Source organism: Lepidochelys kempii, chromosome 7 (genome assembly GCF_965140265.1).
Source record: "Lepidochelys kempii isolate rLepKem1 chromosome 7, rLepKem1.hap2, whole genome shotgun sequence".
In the NCBI taxonomy this organism is placed as follows: domain Eukaryota; kingdom Metazoa; phylum Chordata; order Testudines; family Cheloniidae; genus Lepidochelys; species Lepidochelys kempii.
This window is the reverse complement of record NC_133262.1, coordinates 93,419,470-93,439,111: the sequence shown is the minus strand read 5'-3', so window position 1 is coordinate 93,439,111 and position 19,642 is coordinate 93,419,470. Positions and strand designations below refer to the sequence as shown.

At 39.5% G+C, this 19,642-nt stretch overlaps 1 protein-coding gene across 5 annotated transcripts in view; it reads left to right on the top strand.

Annotated features, from left to right (window-relative positions):
- PLCE1 (phospholipase C epsilon 1) overlaps positions 1-19,642 on the top strand; it is a 291,084-nt gene that overhangs the window by 156,475 nt on the left and 114,967 nt on the right. For all 5 annotated transcript variants that reach the window (XM_073353850.1, XM_073353848.1, XM_073353849.1 and 2 more), the window contains exon 3: positions 14,698-15,014. In XM_073353850.1, the coding sequence (XP_073209951.1) occupies positions 14,698-15,014 (317 nt within the window). The remainder of the gene's footprint in view (positions 1-14,697; positions 15,015-19,642) is intronic.

Here is a 19,642-nt window from a genome sequence, read left to right as displayed (position 1 = left end):
TCAATCTATTTCTTCACTTCAGCTCTGATCTTTGGGGCTGTGTCCTGGAGTTGGTTCCCAAAGAACTTTCTTTTGGATCCCAGTTTATATAGTAAAATTTGAGTTCTTTTTAGCTGTACCTTAACCAATCATTATATAAAATTTTACTAATTAATCCTAACATAGTGTAACAAAATTCTCTAACCAATCCTATCCCAGCACCTTAATTAATTTACACCTAGCAGAATTAATTATGTGACAGAAACAATTTCACAACCACAACTGTTTCCATAATCACCATAAGTGATTTCGTGACAGACAGAATGCTATCAAACTAATTTTTTTTTTAACCATCTTTTTGTAGTAGCCAGGCAAGGTACTAACAAACTTCAACAGGACTTTCTTCCCCCTCCCCCCCGCTCCTGCTGGTAATAGCTCTTCTTAAGTGATCACTCTCCTTACAGTGTGCATGATAAACACCCATTTTTTCATGTTCTGTGTGTATATAAATCTCCTCACTGTATTTTCCACTGAATGCATCCGATGAAGTGAGCTGTAGCTCATGAAAGCTTATGCTCAAATAAATTGGTTAGACTCTAAGGTGCCACAAGTACTCCTTTTCTTTTTGCGAATATAGACTAACACGGCTGCTACTCTGAAAAAAGTAATAAAGTTACTTTACTCTTATATATTAAGCCCTTTTTATGGGCATTGGTCAAAAATATAATTGTAGTAACTGATATAAGGAAGACAGCAGCGTTCAGAGAATCTGATATTTAAAATGAATATCCTTAAAATAAACACTGATTTTTAAAATATATATTTTTTGTGACTTGCTGTCATGGTTACAGTACTAGCACTCCATATTTTGCTTTCTGCTAACATCCAATATGCTGGTCAAAGTATGAGCCAGTAAAAGCATGAGCCAATATTGTTTGGCCCCCAACAAGAACCTAATTCAATAAAATATCAATTTGGTGGCTTCCCTTTGCAAGCTCCCCAAATCAGGTTATATTTGAGGGCAAAGCATCATAAATGTACATCAGTCTACATCTGCAGTGGTTTTGCTTGTGATATGAGGTTCAGTAGATTAACATCATAAATACTGATTGCTTTACTTGTTCATTCTGGGCTTGTTTTGCTTTGTAATTGTATTTAAACAAACTATTGATCTGAAGGACAGTGTAAATTCAACATTGGTATTGTTTGCAAATTTGATCTAACTATGAAGTATAGCAAATATGTATATGATAAAAAAAAAGTATCAGATCAAAATTGCAGAACAATCTGAAGTGTTGAGAACAGTGGTTGATCTAAGTGACATGAGATTTTTGTGTATCTAAATGTAATATACTAAAGCACAAAAAACAGCCAGCGACAATATTAAGGAGACTGCCGCTGTGGAACAATAATTGTAATGGTACATAAACTGAATGAAGTTGCATTATATTGCTATTTATTAAAAAGTTACTGCCATTCTTGAGTGTGTTACGTATAGATGTACAGTGTTTCCTGTGAAACTGTGGAGAGGATTACTAGAACCTCAGCTCTACTGATTATCTGTACTTGATTTAAAGTTCAGGATCCACTGATTAAATTAATCTTTTCCTTTTATGTTCCTTCCAAATCCTGATCCAGGAATCTCTCCCTTAGTCCAGGCCTGTGACAACCTGTGTCCGCCTTCTGTTTAGTAATTCCTAGATCATGTTCTACTATTTAATTAATCCAAATCTCATGTAGTTATAAGGTTTCGCTGGTCATACTTTCATATGCTTTTTGGTGCTCACTTTATAGTGGTACCCCAAATCACTAATTTTAGAAAAAGAAACTGGTGTTTCCCAAGGAGAGAAAATATTCTGGGCTTCTGAATCTTTGATTATTTTAGTAAAATGTAATTTTGGAAAGAAGGTGGGATCTATCCATTTCAGTTGTGTATGCAAGGGAGTTTAGTTTGAACCTGCTGGTGGTGAAGTCTGTGGCAAACTTCCTATTGACTTCAGTGAGGGCAGGATCAGGCTCTTTGATATTTTTGTCTACAACAAGGTTTTTGTATGCAAAATTGATTAACAGTAGAATCAAGTTCATTTTAAAAAGAGAGACCAAAATGTTTTACATTACAGTATATGTAAAATGAACAGGAAAGTAACATAAGCTTATTGATTTGATTGCTATGGTACTGGGTGATTTAACACCCTAGAGACAGAAAAAACCACTTTCCTGGTTATGCCATTCTTTATTTGAAGCCCATGTTTGTTTAGCAATTACAAGTTACATATAAAACTTATTTTTCTGAATGCTTTTTGTGTTTTTAGTATGTGCCATGAATAGTCTTGACAACATTCTTATAATATTCCTGTTAATGTACATTGTTAGGAAGCTGCATTTCCCTGGCTCTTAACAAAACTAAGTATGGAAAAAATATTTCTCCCAGAAGCAAAAACAACCTTGCAATTAAAAAAAGACCCAGAGTGTAATCTAGCCCTGTTGAAGTCAATGGCAAAACTCCCACTGACTGCACTGGAGCCAAGATTTCACCACAGCTTGCTGATACCATTTCATTGTAATACAATGTTTGTTTTCATGGGTCTCTGGGCTGAAATTTAAAGCACAAAAATCTGGGTGAAATCTTTGGGTGTAGCTTGTTAAAATTGCTTTTGTTAATTACATTCTTTTTACCATGACTATTGGGTGATGCTGGAGTAGATGGGGCATTAGTGTGAGATGCTGAGGATAGATGTTAGTCATTTTATCTGCTGTATGTTTTACCTTTTGATAACAGTTGAGAAACAGAGCTGTATGGGTTTTATATCATGTCATTCAGAATAGCCCAATTTAGTGGAAGCAAAGTCTGTTATTAAAAAAGGCAACTCTGATTGAGGATTTCAATTACAAGATGCTTTACTAAATCAAATAACTACTTTCATTACCAAATCTATTTGCAATCCACATGTTTTGTTTTAGAACACACAATTTGTCACAATTCAAAAATCTTTCACAAGCAGCACAAAAGTGCACACTTTTTTTAAATGATTGTACATTTCTTATTGTTTTTCTTCCTTTGCATTACTGTTTTTATCTAAGGTACTATTTTGCTTAAAATAGATGTTGGTATGAAAAACGACTAGACAATAAAGGCAAGACATTAACTGCATGGTCTCATTTATAAACTTATCAAACCCTGTTGAAAGGCAGTTTTCATCTCTGCATGAGGTTCACTGTTTCTAAGTTGTACTTCTTTTATTAGTACAGTTGCTTTACCCTGAGCATCCTGCTTCATTATGATTCTGCATTTTATCTTTTTATGAGGTATCAAATTTAAGAGTTGTTGAATTTGAGTTTGGACAATAAGAGCTCCATACTGCAGTCCTTATTTGGTTAAATTTCACGTTGGAAGCAGTGTGATTTTTGTCTGAGTAAGAACAGTAAAGTTGGATACTAAAATGGTAACCAGGATTAATGCTGTTGACATCTGTGTGCCCAAAGTTTGCACTATTTATTTTCTTTATAGCTTTCTACAAATTCTGTATATTTTAAAAAAATATTTTTCAAAGTCAATCTTGAAAAAAAAGTTGATGCCAGCAGTCCTGAAGTTATATAACCAACCAAAGACTAACAAGTTTGTCTGTGAATGATAAAAGCATTTCCATAACTAAACAGATGTTAATTTCAAGTTTATAAAAATATAATATAATAAACAATGGGATAATATCTTTGGTAGAAAGTAATTAAAGAGGTTCTATATACTAGATACTGTCATTAGTACAATATTCAGGCATAGAATAGTGATGAAAATGGTAACATATAGTTAACACAGGCATTCATTTGACTTTTCCACATTTTTTTAAATTTTTGAAAAATACCTTGGCAGTGTCCTTTTAAGTAAATTCCCTAGTTTGGATATTTAGAAAATCCCAAATAAATTGCATGCAAGTACTTCAACCACAAAAATGACAGAGTGCAACAAGAGAAACAAGGTCAACTAAAACAGAGGGTTTCAGCACTTCATTGTGCTCTTTATATGGTGATCTCTCCCTCCCTCTATCTTTCATGGTGTATTCCTTCTATGGAACTTCGCACATATATTGCACATGTACAAAATGTGTTGAAATTTAAAATAAGGTAATTAAGATTGCCTGCTTGTTGAGTTTCTGTGAAAATAGTCTGTTAGAAATACACTAGCTCTTTTATAGATCAATGCAGGCTTGCTTGCAGCATGGTTCAGAAAAGTCAGAGATGCACTGTTTCTAGGGTGAATTTCCTTTTTCAGTTAATGACACGTTTCCGTGTTTGAGTCTCCAAGGGCAGACTTAACTATATTTCTCCCATTCTTAACTAGATAATTCCTTTGGTAGGAAAGAAAAATAGTAGAAAGGTTTGTCCTTCTTCAGGTATGTCTCTCTATGCGTGCTCCACCAGGATGTGAATCTGCCAGTGTGCTCTCGGTCAGAGAATGAAAGTAGTGTCTGTGGGCCCACACCAGCGCATAGCAGAGTCTTGTGGCTCCAAATGAGGGCATATATGGAGGCATGGGCCCGCCACTACTCAATTCCTTCTCAATCACCTGCAACTTGAGATGAAGCAACTGCATGTTTGCTGTTCTCAGCTTCCCACCGTTTCTTACGTAGCAATTTTTTCTAAGTCTTTTTCTTATACGTTGTTGTTATTTTATTTCTTCTTTAGTTCTAATTTTGTTTGAAAGGGGGATTACCCTCCTCTCCTTAGGACCTCTGGTTTTGATCCTTTAGCACTATGTATTATGCCAAAGGCCCTGGGGTTGAAGCCCTGCCAGACCTGACACAGGTCCTTTCTCCATAATGACAGGCATTCTAGCTGTCTCTGCTGCCTCGGAGCACCCACCTCTAAGTGTAAGGTCTGTATGGGATTTAAAGGCAGGTCTCAGAAAGGCAGAGAGGCTAGACTGAAGCTCTTTCTAATTGAGCATTCAGTAGCCCCAGCAACGGCTGCTCCTCCACTCCCCATACATCGGCCTTTACATCCCAAGCTTCCCTAGTGGCAACAGCCCCTTTGGAAGCTAGGACTTCTAAAAAGAAGATACCTCTTTCTCCTTCCAGTTAGCCTCAGGGGAGGGGTAGGTCACCCTATAAATACCACTCTAAGGAGGCCTCATGTCCTTCAAAAGGTACACCTGAAGCTCCATCTGACTCCAGAACTAGCCACTGGTACCACACAAGAAGCAGTGTATGGACAAGTTGTCTAGCAGGAATCAGCCTGCCTTGGCGCCTACTGACAGGCACCAAGAGATGCACATGCCCCAGTACAGTTATCTCCATTTCACCAGGCCTTTAAGGTTAGATAAGCTGATACTGTGCTAACCATCTCAGCACTACCAAGCCTTGGTACAAACTCAATCTTTTGGATACCATAGCCCTCCAGCACCCTCCAATATTTCTTTCCTTGGAGGTCCTGGACTCTCCCCTGCTTCGCCCCTCTACCAGGGCCCCTTCTCTTGTACTGCCTAGATGGATTGAACTTTGGTCAGGCCTTCAGTATGGGTACCTATCTTTGAAGCTCCCTCCTTCATCCCAAGGAACGATTCTTCTTCAGGTCTTGGTATATTGCTCTTTTTCTGTGCCTTACCACTCTACCCTGCTGAGCCAGTACTCTGAAGGAGCTCTTTTGGACCTCGCCAGATGTCCTAGAGATAGGGGCTATGACTATCCATGGGTTCCCTTTCCCTAACTGCCTCCTCAGTGGGTGTACTGGAATCCCTGGGGTCATCTTGGTGAACAATTTTATAGGGTTCCATTGAGAAAGATACCTCAGTACCTGCTCATATTGTATCTTTCACAGGCACTGACTGACCAATCTTTGGTACCATAGGATCTCCATCCAGTACTGTATGATCTCCCTCTGGTACCTTATGCTTCCTCTGTATCAGGAGACACCCAGGTACAGCAGGACCAACAGATGGAGGGAAACTCACCCCATCAGCTAAGTTCTTCTTATCCCCAGATGAGGTGGTAATGCCTCCATCACCTTGTTATGTTGGTTACTTTCAGTGCTTTTAAGACTCCGTGAAATGCCCGGTGGAATCCCTCCAGATCCTATTAGAGGAGGTCCAGGAGTCTCAACACTCCTTGGTAGGCATTTTAAATATCCCACCCCCCCCAGGGAAAAATCGCCCGCTTAATATATATGATGCTCTGTTATTGCCTGCTTGTCCAGCCTGGCAGACACCTGCCACTATCCAGCCCACTTGTAAGTGGGCAAATAAAAAATACTATATACCAACCAAAGGAATGGAATATTTCTTTCCCCACACCACTTCCAATTCCTTGGTGGTGGACGCAGCTAATGAAAGGAATAGACAGGCCCGTTCCAGACCTTCTCCTTATGATAAGTAGTCTAAACTTTTAGACCTCTTGGATGGGAAAAGCTATTCCTTGACAGCTCTCCAATTTTGCTTGGCAATCTACCAAGCCCTGTTGGCAAAAATATGACTTTAATACATATTTCAGGTTCACTTTTTTATTGAACATCTGCCACAGGACCAGAGGGAACAACTTTGGCCCCTCATTTTGGAGGGTTAAAACCTCCCTCCAAGCTCTCCTAGATACTGGGGATAAGGCTACTAGATACCTACCCATGGGTGTAGTTTTGCAAAAGCATCCTGGCTCCAGTCTTCCAGCCTCTTGAACACAGCTGAAGACCTTCCTTTTGAAGGACTCAGGCTCTTTAGCTCTGATTCATACTCCTTCCTCCATCCTCTGAAGAACTTGAGAGCTATCTTATGATCACTGGGAATTTATGTTCCTGCAACAAAAAGATATTTTAAGAGGTGTCAAACATCACAGCGAACTATGCCGTTTCAGTACAACCTGCAACAAGGGTTTCCCAGACCTTCAGAAGTTCAGAGGAGATCTAGACCTCAGAAAAGGGGCTCTCCCCCTTCTACAGCAACACCTCCCTCCAAGGGTATGTGTACACAGAAAAGAAAAACCCATGGGTGTTGCTCTCTGGCTTGCAGGGCTCAGGCAGTGGGGCTTTTCATTGTTTTGTAGACTTCCAGGCTCAGGCTGGAGCCTGGGCTCTGGGACACAGCAATGAAACAGCTCCACAGCCTGAGTCGGCTGGCATGGGCCAGCAGTGGGTTTTTCTTTGCTGAGCAGACATACCGTAAGAAACCGTTCTGACATCTTGGTCGAAGACCTCAAGCAGTCTACTTTCCTGGATTCTGTGCTGAACGATTCCATCCATCCCCCACTTTGGAGATCAGCAATCTCATTTCCTCCCTGACTGTGAATAGACTATTTTGGACAGATGGATTTTGGAGGTGATTGATGTGGGATACTCCATATGCTTCCACTGTATTTTCCGCCCTTAAGAAACCTCCCTTTGAACTGATAGCTTCCTGTTCTCTCCTCCACCTCTCCCTCAAGACTTGGTTCCTCGCTTCAGCTAGACGAATGGGAGTGCTCACCTGCCAAATACCACCTTTTATAAAAACAGAGTTACACCTTGTCCCCATCCTCGCTTCCTCCCAAAGGTCTCTTCAGAATATCTCATTAATCACGTGATTTGGCTGCCAGTATTCTACCCGAAGCCTCATGCGTCTAGAGAGGAGACCAGCCTACATAGGCCAGATGTCAGAAGGGCCCATGCCTTCTACCATGACAGGACTAAGATCTTCTGGGCCTCTCCTAGGCTCTTTGTATCACTAGCTGGGAGAATGAAGAGTCAACTTATTTCCACTCAAGACTGTCAAAGTGGGTTTAGGGTTTCATCTGAACTTGCTGTGAATCCAGCGGGATGCAGCCGCCTCAGAGTTGCTGCACAGTCCACTAGAGCTCAGTCCACATTTATGGCTCCACTGAAGGACATTCCCATAACAGACATTTGTAGGACTGCAAATTGATCTTCCATCCATACTTTTACCAGGCATTATGCTATCTTAACTGCTTCCAGAGATACTACACTTGGTGTCTCAATCCTCCAAACTGAACTTGCCACCTCTGCACCCACCTTTTTGCTGAGTTACTGCTTGGGACTTTCTTATGGTGGAGCACCCATAGGGCCATATACTTGGAGATATTACTTGCCTTACAGTGACTTGAATTCTTTGAGATGTTTTATCCCTATGGGTTCTATACCCACCGTCCTTCCTCTTGGCTGTGAAGGCTCTGCTTCATTTTTGAGAAGGAACTGAGTGGTGTCAGGTTGCACTTCCCTATGTGTCTTTGTATGGAGGCAAGAATTGCTTTTGGTGCAGGCGCAGCCCTGTGGACACTGCTTTTCATTCTCCAACTGAGAGTTCACAGGCATGCGAGCATCCTATGTTGGAACACCCATTGGGACAAAACATCTCAAAGAACTCAAGTTCACTGTAAAGTATGTAACCTCTCCCTCTCATGTCTATCAGCTTAAGATTAGGATGACCAATGAGTCCTCTAAAGCTAGGAAGAAGTTATGAAGCAGTGACTAATAGTTAAAAAGATTCTCCTCTTTGACCATTGATCAAAAACAGAATGACGCTCTCAGTTTCAGCACTGTGCAACTAGCAAAAGAGAGCTCAGAATCCTTTTCACTCTCTTGTAGCACTTAGCACTCTCTTGGAGCAGTAACTCCATACTTAGTGTTCAAGGAACAGATGTTCTCTTACTGCATGGTCCCCAATAATAGAAATAATTATAGCCTGTCTTGATTCCAGCAACAAAGCCCACTTTTTTTAAATCAATATCTGTCCTGAAAGTAGCTCCATGTAGCAAGTTATTATTCAACATTGTACTTTATGTGAAATATAGAGGAAGATATGGTCTTTGCCCTGAGAAGCTTAGTTTGACACAGACAAGATAAAACATAGGACATTTCAGGTAGGAAAGGATGTGGAGGCATTATTGAGACTAGTTTTAGGAAGAAACTTTAATAGAAGAAATAGATTTTAAATAATGATTTGAAGGAGGAGAGAGCAGCTGTTGGTGCATAAGAAATGGGGGGTTGTTTCAGCCACAAGGCGTGAAAGAAGGCACATATCCCATAGAGGAACAAGGAAACAATAAGAAGAAAGGACTAAGGCTAGCGTTTGGGTTAGAGGAAAAAAAGGAAGACATATGAGCAGAGATGTACGTGGAGATGAAATTATGAGGGGCCTCGAAGGTTAGTATGAGGAGCTTGAATTTCATGTAGTAGAAAACAAAAGATAGAGTGAAGAAAAGCATGATGTGGTCAAAGTAGCAGTTACTGTAGGAATATTGTTTTACCAATGAAGTTTTAGATAGACTGGAAGGGTCAGAGATGAGAAGTCAGAGATTAGAGAGGAGAAGTTTAGAATAATTGAGGCAAGCAATGGTCTAAAGTGAGGATGAGAGATTTATTTTATAGTGTAGTGAAGCAGTCTTGTGGAAGTCATTGTAGCAGAAGGAGAGACTATTTCTCAGGTAGCTAGGGCCAGTATTATGTAGCGATTTGAAAATCAGTGCAGCAACCCTGAACTGAACTTGTATGTTCATTGCCAGTGTAGTGAGTGGCAAATTGGTGTGTTCCTGGTTTTTGTTAGTCAAAAATAAAAACTCATTTTTTCTGGTAATTATCCCTGCTGAGTCCCATTCATCTCCAGTAGAACATAACAAATATTTTTGTTATATTCTGGTACATTTTTCCTCAAAGAGCTCTTTCCAAAAGAAGCGCACAATGTTGTCTGCTTGCCCTAATGATTCATAGTATTCAGTTTGTGCTAGCTGTAAAATGCACATAAATGGAGGGGGTATGGTGAGACATCTTCACAATCATCATTCCAGTCAAATATTTGACTCAGCTTCTTAAAATGACAACACTCCTACTCCTTATGCTAAATGGCAACACAGCAGAGCCAATACAAAGAGAAGAACAGGAAATTCTAGAGAAGGAGGAATTTTTCCTTCCTTTCATAACCCTAGGTTGGTAGCATTATTATTTGTATACAAGGAAAGCTCAAGGCCCCATTGTGCTAGGCCACCAGCTCTCAAACTTTAGCAACCCAAGGATCCCCATTTTGATTTAAAAAATTTCCTGGACCACCCCACCCCCCAAGTCCCCTGCTCAGCTCAAAGCCCCACCTCCACTCTGCCACTTCTGCCAAGGCCCTACCCCACCTCTCCCCACCCCTGCCCCTCCTCTTCCCTCTCTCAAGCACATCCTGTCCCTGCTCCCCCCCCTCCTTCCCAGTGCCTCCTGTGTGCCACTGAACAGCTGTTCTCCAGCATTCAGGAGGCACTAGGAGGGAGTGGGATGAGTTGATCAGCAGGGCTGGTGGCCCTGGACATGATTCTGCCCCCTCCCCCAACCGCACCCCCTTCCCCGCTCCTCCCCCTCCCTCCCAGCGCCTCCTGCACATTGCTGAACATCTGTTCTCCGGCATGCAGGAGGCGCTGGGAGGGAGGAGTTGATCAGTGGGCCCGCAGACCCCAGTTTGAGAAATGCTGTTGTAGGCATTATACAAGCAACTAACAAAAAAAGACAGTCCCTGCTCTAAAGAGCTTAAAATCAGTCCAGCAAGCTGTTGTATGCAGGAGATTTCTGTGCTAGTAATAAGCTGCATTGACTTCATTGCTTGTATATAAGGGTCTGCCCACATGAGAGCTGGCAGGATTGGAGCTTAGATTTATGACTGGATGCAACAGGTTGATGAAAACAGGGGGATGGACATTTATTTCTACTACAAATATGTCCTTATTATCAGCCACTGCTAATAAAAAATACACCACCTTCTAGTCACAACTCACCACAAGATGGGAAAAGACAGCAATGGTTATACACGTTTGGTTTTTTTTTCCTTCAGAAAAAGCCAATATGTTTGAAATTATCTAGCCAGACAGTATAAACAAGAAAATAGATATATGATTTCCCTCTCTATATAAATCCATAATAAGATTTTCTGTTATTTTATTACACTGTAAACTCTTTGAAGTAAAGACTGTCTGCATTTTTTTATTTTGTATAGAGCACATTGTCAGTTCTTAACAAAAACATAATAAATTTATTCAGATGTCCTGAGCAGCCACCATCACCACTTTCTGTTAACAGTGGAGGTGTACCTTTTGTCTCAAAACTCTGCTTCCTACACTTTACATCAGTGCATCTCTAAGTCACACAGGAGAATATCAATCTTTGTCTCTGTTTAGTGGCTGGTCCCTTGTGACAATTGGGCTTATAAATTTACTTGAATAGTGAGCTCAACTGTAAAAAGTATGTAAAAGTTCAGATGTTACAATAACCTATAATAATAAATATTGATGAGAGCCGGTATGAAAGAAAGAATAAATGAATTAGTTTAAACAAAAAAGCCAGTTTTGATATGATTCAAGGACTGTGTTGAAATGCTTGTTAAAAACAGCAGATTGGGAGCCAGAAGTTAATGAGCCAAAATTAGTATGTCAGATATTAGGCCTAATTGGTGGACAAAATGAAGAGGGGGTGGGCTATTTGACCCATCACTTCTTTTTGGGTCCTTAAAAGAAAGATTTTGTGGGAAAATAATGAGGAAAAAAACAGAATGGAACAACAGATGGAGGCTACTGAGCTGAGCTTCACCATCATGGCTACCACGTCCTGGGACCCTGGGCCTTCATCACCCTGAACCTGAGAGGTGTCCTGACCAGAACTGGCCAAAGAGAGAGGGCCTAGATGACATCACTACTCTCCCAGCTCCAGCTGAATCTTAAACACCACCTGGGATGACGGTTACTGCCATCTTTGATACCATCTAAGACTGTGGCTCTCAACCTTTCCAGACTACTGTACCCCTTTTAGGGGTCTGATTTGTCTTGTGTACTCCTAAGTCTCACCTCACTTAAAAACTATTTGCTTGGAAAAATCAAACATAAAAATACAAAAGTATCACAGCACACTATTACTGAACAATTGCTTGCTTTCATGTTTTTAACATATATTATAAACAAATCAACTGGAATAAAAATATTGTGCTTACGTTTCAGTGTATGGTATATAGAACAGTATAAACAAATTGTACGAAATTTCAGTTTGTAGTGCTTTTTATGTAGCCTATTGTAAATCCAGATGAATTGGATGTACCCTCTGGAAGATCTCCGCCTGTGAGAGGCACTGATCTAAGCACCTGTCAGACAAGGGGGCTTTTCCTTCTAAGATTGGACTGTAACAGCAACAACATCTCCAGCTGATCTCTACATTTCCAGCCCAAATCTTTCCTCCCAAAAGGACAGTTATTACCATCTTTGATACCATCTAAAAGACTGTCAAATGAATTTTTTCCTTTTAAAATCTCTCCCCAGCTAAAGAGAAAGGGAATAAGGGATGCTGATAAAATGAAAGCCTGATTTAATACTTTACATTTCAAATGCTTTAACAGTTTTTCCTTCTTTCCTGTATCTTTAATAAAAGATGAAAAGGATTTTAATGGTGTGTTTGCCATTGTGCTAAGCAGGCTGAGAGCTCTGAATACCAAGCCATGGATCTTGTTTAACACTGTTTAATGTTGGACAGTGACTGGGTTATGTTATCATTAGCATATATAGTCCATCTAAATTAATAGAACAAGTCCACATGGTATATGAGTGCAACAATTTCCAGCTAGTGAAGTTAGCCCTTTAGTTCAAGTGATAGAGATTCCCACTTTCAGTACTGAAGAGTCCGGGTTCAGACCTCCCTGTCCACCCAAACAGTGCTGGCCACGCATCCAGAATGTTTTATTAGCTGCTTGAGACAAACATACAACTAGTACCTTCACTCTTCAGAGTAATATTTTGGGTTAAATATTGAGACCTGTCTTCAATCAGTCAGTATCATGAGTTGACAACTCCATGTGAGAGGTACATCTGCATTTCCTGTAGCTGTACCCACAACCCATTCTCAACTCCTTTTCTTTTTACTTCAAATTAGTTTTTTCTACCAACATAACCAGCCCTTTTCTTCTCACCCTGATCTCTGCCCACTTGAAAAAGGAGGATAATTCACTCCTTTTTTCTTCTCTGTATATTGGTCACAGTAATAATAATAATTAATAAATGACTGCACTTTACATGTTCAAAGTACTATATAAACATTAATGAATCCTTGCAACATCCCTCTGATGTAAAATTAACATATATATATATAAAAATTTAATGTTAGCATATTTATATCCTAAAAAGGCCAAATGCAATTAGTCTGGACAAGCATTTGAAAGCTTACTCTAACTGAATCTCAGAACCTTTCATAATTGTTCAGCACAATGGATAGATGAGATGATCCTGATGTAAAGAGTGAATGGGGTATGTTGTCAAGGCTTGCTGGAAGAAAGGTAGCAGTGCTTCACGGGTCGGGGGACAGGGGTAAGAGGAAGTTGAAAGCTGCATCAAAAAGAGAGGTGGGGATCAGCATGGCGATACTGACTCATTCCCTGGAAACGTAAGTGGGAAGGGTTAAAACGGACATGCCAAGATGTTAGAAGCCCTTTTTCCACTCAGCACACAAAGCAGCACCCAGCCTCCCTCCTATGGCGGGGGCAGGGATGGGGTTTGGTAAGATCCAAGCCAGGGGTTGGCTGGGGGACCTGGATGGAAAATGACAGGGGGCTAGCAGAAGCCCCCAGGTATTATTGAATGACTGTGGAGTTGCCTGCACTATACACTTTTATCTGCCGTTGTCCTAGACATCTAATAATAAAGTTGCAGCCTAATTACATCCATATTGAGTGTCTCCTGTCCTCCTTTCAGTATAGTCGGACCTTTGCTTAGATGAGTGCATAGCATTCATAATAAGAGAATGAATTGGGATCACTCATTAACCTGATTGATTAGACAGCACAAGCAATACTGATTTTACATAAATGGAAAGAATTTGCTGCTATGAAAAGATGTTAAAGTAAAATATATGTCAAGAAACAACACTGTAAATTATAAAACTATTGTGACTCTCCTTTGTAGTGACAGATTCAAAACATACTCTTCCAAATATATGCATGTTTTTTTCAGAGGAAAGAAAATAGTATTTTATCTTTGGACATTTTCTTATATGAAAAAGTACAATGAACGCAAATGAATAACAACTTCTAAGCAGTGATAGTCTTATTGCAAAATCTTGGAGGTGGGCGGGCGCTAGCCTACCCACTTCTAAAGGCCCCTCCCCCAGCCTAGTGGGAGGGACCACTGGACCCTGGAACCAAATGAATACGGGGGGACAACTAATGAAAAACAGGGATCGGCGTGATGGTCACCAGACGGGGAAAAGCAGTGTTAGTAGTGATAGGAAAAAGGGAGAAAAAATATCACATAGGTATTGATTTATTGCTATACATTCATATTGCAATGATGCCCAGAGGCCCCAATCAGTGACCAGAGCCTCTTCGTGCTAGGTGCTGTACAGACGAGCAAAATAAAGGCAGTCCCTGCTCTACAGAACACCTTATTTATAATCATGATAAGATTTAACTGGTGAATGAAACAGACAGAGGGGAAGAGTTGTGGAACACAGTAACAATAAATGCAGTCAAATTTTGCTTAAATCAATAGTCTCAGTGGTCTCCAAAGTCCCAGGTCTACACCTGCCTAATTAACTCTAGATGGTAGTGTTTTGTAGATATGAGATGAGTCACCACTAGAACAATTTATTAGGTTATTTAAATATAAAATGTGAAATCCTGTGTCGTTTAAGTAAATAAACAATGTACGAGAACAAAAAAATTCAGTCTTAACATGTTTTTGCACAGTCAAATGCAAAAGATGAAGGAAAGAAGCTACATAATATTTTTTATTTGTTTTGTTTTAGAACGTCAACCGTGCACATCTATGGCTGGTTCAAATGCACTCCCCTCCAGCGTAGCTGGTATCAGTAAAGAGCTAGTAGAACTTCAGCACCTCATTCAGTTCCCAGAGGAGGTTGCTAGTATTCTGACTGAACAGGAACAGGATCTCTACAGAAGGATCTTGCCCATTGACTACCTCAGCTTCTTAACCAGGGATTTGGGTAATGCTGAATGTCAGAGCAAACTTCCATGCATTAAAGCTTCCGTATCTGCGACTATTCTTTCCTCCCAAAACAACGAGCACAATGTTATTGAAGATCTCGTGACAAGATTTAATGAGGTAAGACAGGATATTTTAATTACTTTGTAAGTGTTTTGATGCAATTTATGGGCCAGTTTTTCCCTTTTATCTAAGGGATACCTTAACAATTTTTAAAAATGAATGATGAAATTTTTGAAGCTGAATAGGGAGCCACACAACTTCTGTTGACATTAATGGGAGTTATGTGACTAACTTACCTAGTCAGCTTTGAAAATCTCAACCCAGGCCTTTCTCCCAAATTGGGAATGTAAACAAGAAAAAAAAAAACATTAAATCAAGACTTATTCTCCTGTAATGTGTTTATACTGGCATTTTGGCATGTATTCTCAATCAGATTATTACTCTGCTCAGAAGCTGGAGGGTATTTTTTGTGGACAAAGCATGGTCTCGTTAGTAGTCAGCATGGAAGGATCATGAACTGGGAGTTTTTGGACTCCACTAACTACTTGTGTAATGATTTAACTAATCTGGAGAAATGTAATCCCTTTGTGTGTTTTGGATATTATTATACAAGAAGTGTGGCTCAGCTGGGTACTTTTCCATGAACCATATCTTGAGGTCTTTAGTATGGTGTTTTTTTTTCTCTCAGTTTTTATTCAGGTAAACTCCTTTTGACTTTAATGGAAATTTGACCAGGGGAAAACTTAGTAAAGACCTCAGGATTCAACTCCAGGAAAATATATTAAAATAGAATAGTTACTTTAAAAAACAGAATACAATATACTGTGTTAAATCAATAGGACTGTCCTAAATTTATGAAAGCCAAAAATACGGTTTCATCTCAATCCTATCCTCTGCTCAGTCTGTTGTGCCTAACCATAGGATGTATTTTGTATTCTTAAATGAGATCCTAAAATTCAGTGAGAGCACAGAAATAACTGTGTAGATCAGGCCATATATTTAACCCCTAATGAACTATCTGGGTCCCAAGTAAACAAGAACTGACTGTTCTCTTCCAAAATATTTGTATTCCTGGCAGGTCACAAAATACAGGTACTTAAAATCCTGTAATTCTTTTGGTTTTCCCTGATTTGGTGCTAAGATAAGAACATCTAGTGATAGAAAACTGGTAAATACTGTCTTGAGAATGCTACAGAAAGCTGTAGAACACAGCTTTTAAAATATGTAAATGACCTCTAGTTACAGCAGTTTCTGAAAGATTAGTCTCAATTCTCCAGTACGTTGGGGATGCTTTGTGTTTCTTGGTAGCAAGAAGAAACCTTAAAGCCATCAGCTCCAACCTGTGGAGGATTCTCCCTGCCTAGGGTATCTATCTTATTGCCACTTTCATGAGGAATGTAGGTGGGAAGAAAGGGGAGTGGCCAGAGCTCTCTTGTGTCCTGGCAATCTGCAGCTGCCCATGTGATCCCCTGGGGCATTTTGTAGTTAACTGGTGCAAACTAGGAAAGCCTTCGTGGTGTTGTAACTTTTAGCTTGGGATAGGTGCTGGGTGAATTTTTTTGGCCAAAACATTTTTCGTTGGAAAAACACGTAGATTTAGAACACCAAAATGGCTTGCAAACTTGTGACTATTTCCCTGAATTGTTCAGTTTGGGGGCAGGGTGAGGAAGACCTGAAAAAGTCAAAACATTTCATTGACATTTTCAAAATGAAACATTTTGATTTTTTGTTTTGAAATATCTTTGTTTCATTTAAATTTTCTTTAGTTTTTTTGTCCAACCTGAAACTAAATTTTTACTTTTTTTTTTCCTTCCAATTCACTGAATAGTCTGTAAAACTTCAATTTTGGGTTGACCCAAAACTAATATTTTTCCCCAATTTTTTGGAATTGCCAGACAACTGGAAAAAAAAATCTGTTATTTGCACTGCTCTGCGTGAGACCCCAACAGCCTCAGGATTAGGGAAGACACCGCTGATTTAAAAGCAATGATGAGATTTTAAATTCTGGTCTTGTGATTTGTCGAGGATGGCTAGAAGTATTTTATGTCCAATGTGAAGCTGAAAATTAAAGCTATCCATTGGCAAAAGTACATTACATTATTTTCTAACCCTAGTGGGTTGTGATATATCAGACTTTGCTAGTGTCACTATTCTTTCAACCTAATTGTAGGTTTTTTGGCAGTACTCCAAGATTAATTCCTCAGAGCAGCAGTTCTCAAACAGTGGGCTGCAACTCCTATTTTAATGGGGTCACCAGGGCTGGCATTAGATTTCCTAGGGCTAAAGCTCCACCACCCAGGGCCGAAGCCAAAGCCCTGGTGGGGCTCAGGTTACAGGCCTCCCACCTGAAAAAAATTGTTTAAATGGAGTTGCTGTGTAATATTCACTGCTCCTAATAAATCAGTATCTTAGCATCTGTTTTATTTTACAGCACAGTTGAATATATATCAGTGTCATATCCTACCAACAAGAGTGGATTTTCTAAATGGCTTTGTTTTCAAATTTGCAAGAAAATTCCTGCACAGAGAGTCATACTTTTGTTGGCAGAAGACAATGAGTGCTTGCTGATTTTCTGGCATTGCCCACGAGAATACTGGAGTGTATTTATACTCTGGGAGCCAAAATGAATTTCAAAATGACAGGCTTTTTCTACGTAATGGGAGAAGATTATTTTATTTCATTTTCCTTCTTTTCAATAGAAATTATTGCATGCAAATTATCTTTCATGTAGTGATGTGCTTTGTGAATTTTTTTTAGAAATGTAACTGCAAAGTTTTACTATTCACTAGCTGTTGTTTCATGATAAAAAGGAAATTCAGCCAAATCTTAACACACTTGAAGGAGTTTTCACCGAATAAGGACTGCAGGATTGGTATTAAGTAACCTCTGCAAAAAAATGTGCCTGTTAAGCGTAATCATATAGGGATTAATCCTGATCCCATGGAAATAAATGTTATTTATATTACAGTAACACCCAGATCTCATTCATGATCCAGGCCCCAAATTTCCATTGACTTCATGGTGCAGGATCAAACCCTAGAGAATGGAAACATCACGATTCCTTGTATATGAATGACATTAAGTGCAGTTGCTATTTTGAAACTTTTGCTTACTATATATTTAAATGGCATCACTAGAGGATATAGACAATACAATATGGTAATATTCTGATAGCTTTTATTTGCTTTAATTTTCTTAAATCACTCTAGTTACCACTGGTTCACGTTTTGGACTTGAATTGCAATATTTGGGCTTAGAGGGGAGGAAAAGCATGTTAATAGCTCATAAGAGGCAATATAAAGGGATATGAAAAGGGGAAAGAATCCATGATGTATAGTCAATACCTTATGGAATGGGAATGATTTATGAAGGGTGATCAGGAGGAAGGGGCTGACTCAGAAATCAGCTCTCTTATGCAACATGTATCATTTGTTTAATTTGTAGCACTTACATTTATTGGATCTGCTTGTGTGGCAGTATACATTTATTTGTTGTCATCTGCTTTTGTTCTGAGATGTCAGTGTGGAACTCCTGTCATATAGGCCTTTGAAAATGCAAGAAAATGTTAAAAAAGGCTAAATTAAAAAAAGTAGTGAACAGTCTGCCTCCCTATTAACATAACACATAAGGAGAAATGTGTAAGTTTTGCTCCAAGTCAGAAGAGATTTAAGGTAGAATGTATTTCATTCAATTGGAAGGAGCCATCCAGAGTGTTTGAGGCCTTTCCATAAAGAAAGGTGATTAGCATAAAAATATGAGTGGTTAGGAGAGATCCTTGCAAGCAACAGTATCATTCACAAGATGTGAACCATTCTGATTGGACTAGAGCAGCAGGTGGATTCCTGACTGAGGGCAATTGTAGGTATAAATAAAATTACTAAGAATTTTTTCAGCAGTGTCTACAGAAGTGAGAACACTTGTATATCGGTTTTCCCAGGGATCATGAAATGGTGCGTTAACATTCTAAACAGCATAGGGATCATGAATGAGGGGAAACCTGATGCTATTTCACTGCAGTTGGATCAAGCACAGATATAATAAAAGATCTTGTGCTGGTCAAATCTTCAAAAAAGTTTCTTATGAACATAATTGCTATAGCGTCAGCATTTCTTTGTTGCTTCAGTAGGCTCATTTATAGTCATGACTAGAACAAGTGCCTCTACTGCAGTTAGACCTTTGTCTGTCAAAGGTGGTTATTTAAGATAAGCATTTATTGTTGTGTTTTCCCCCCAGAGATTTAGGAAAAGCATTTGAGAAAACGGTACTAAGATTAGAGAGAAACCACCTCTTTCGAAAACATTCTAATAAAAAGAAAAATTGAATAATAAAAGTGCCCTCAATACAGACTTCAGTTGTGGCATAGAGGTGCTAGAGCAAGATAGATAAATTGAAATTACTGACCAGAACTTCACAAATAGAATGAATACATGACTAGCAAATTATTTTCTTGATGAGCTGAGCCTGGATAAGGGAAGCCTGCCTCTGTTTAAGGAAGCATGACCATTTGGGTATTGGAGGTATATGATTCAAGTAGTATGTATCATCACCCTGGAGACACTTCCTTCCCAGAGATTTGTAACCCACTGGTCAGTATGCTTACATGTCTTGCTCTGTGCCTGATCCAGAGATGAGTCTGTTACAGGCCACAGCTATAAAGAGCCTGCTTCCTTAGCTCAAGTTGCTTTCATATCTAGAAGTCCCCAGTTCAGTCCCTGGTGTCAGCCATGATGGCAGCTGTCCTAGGT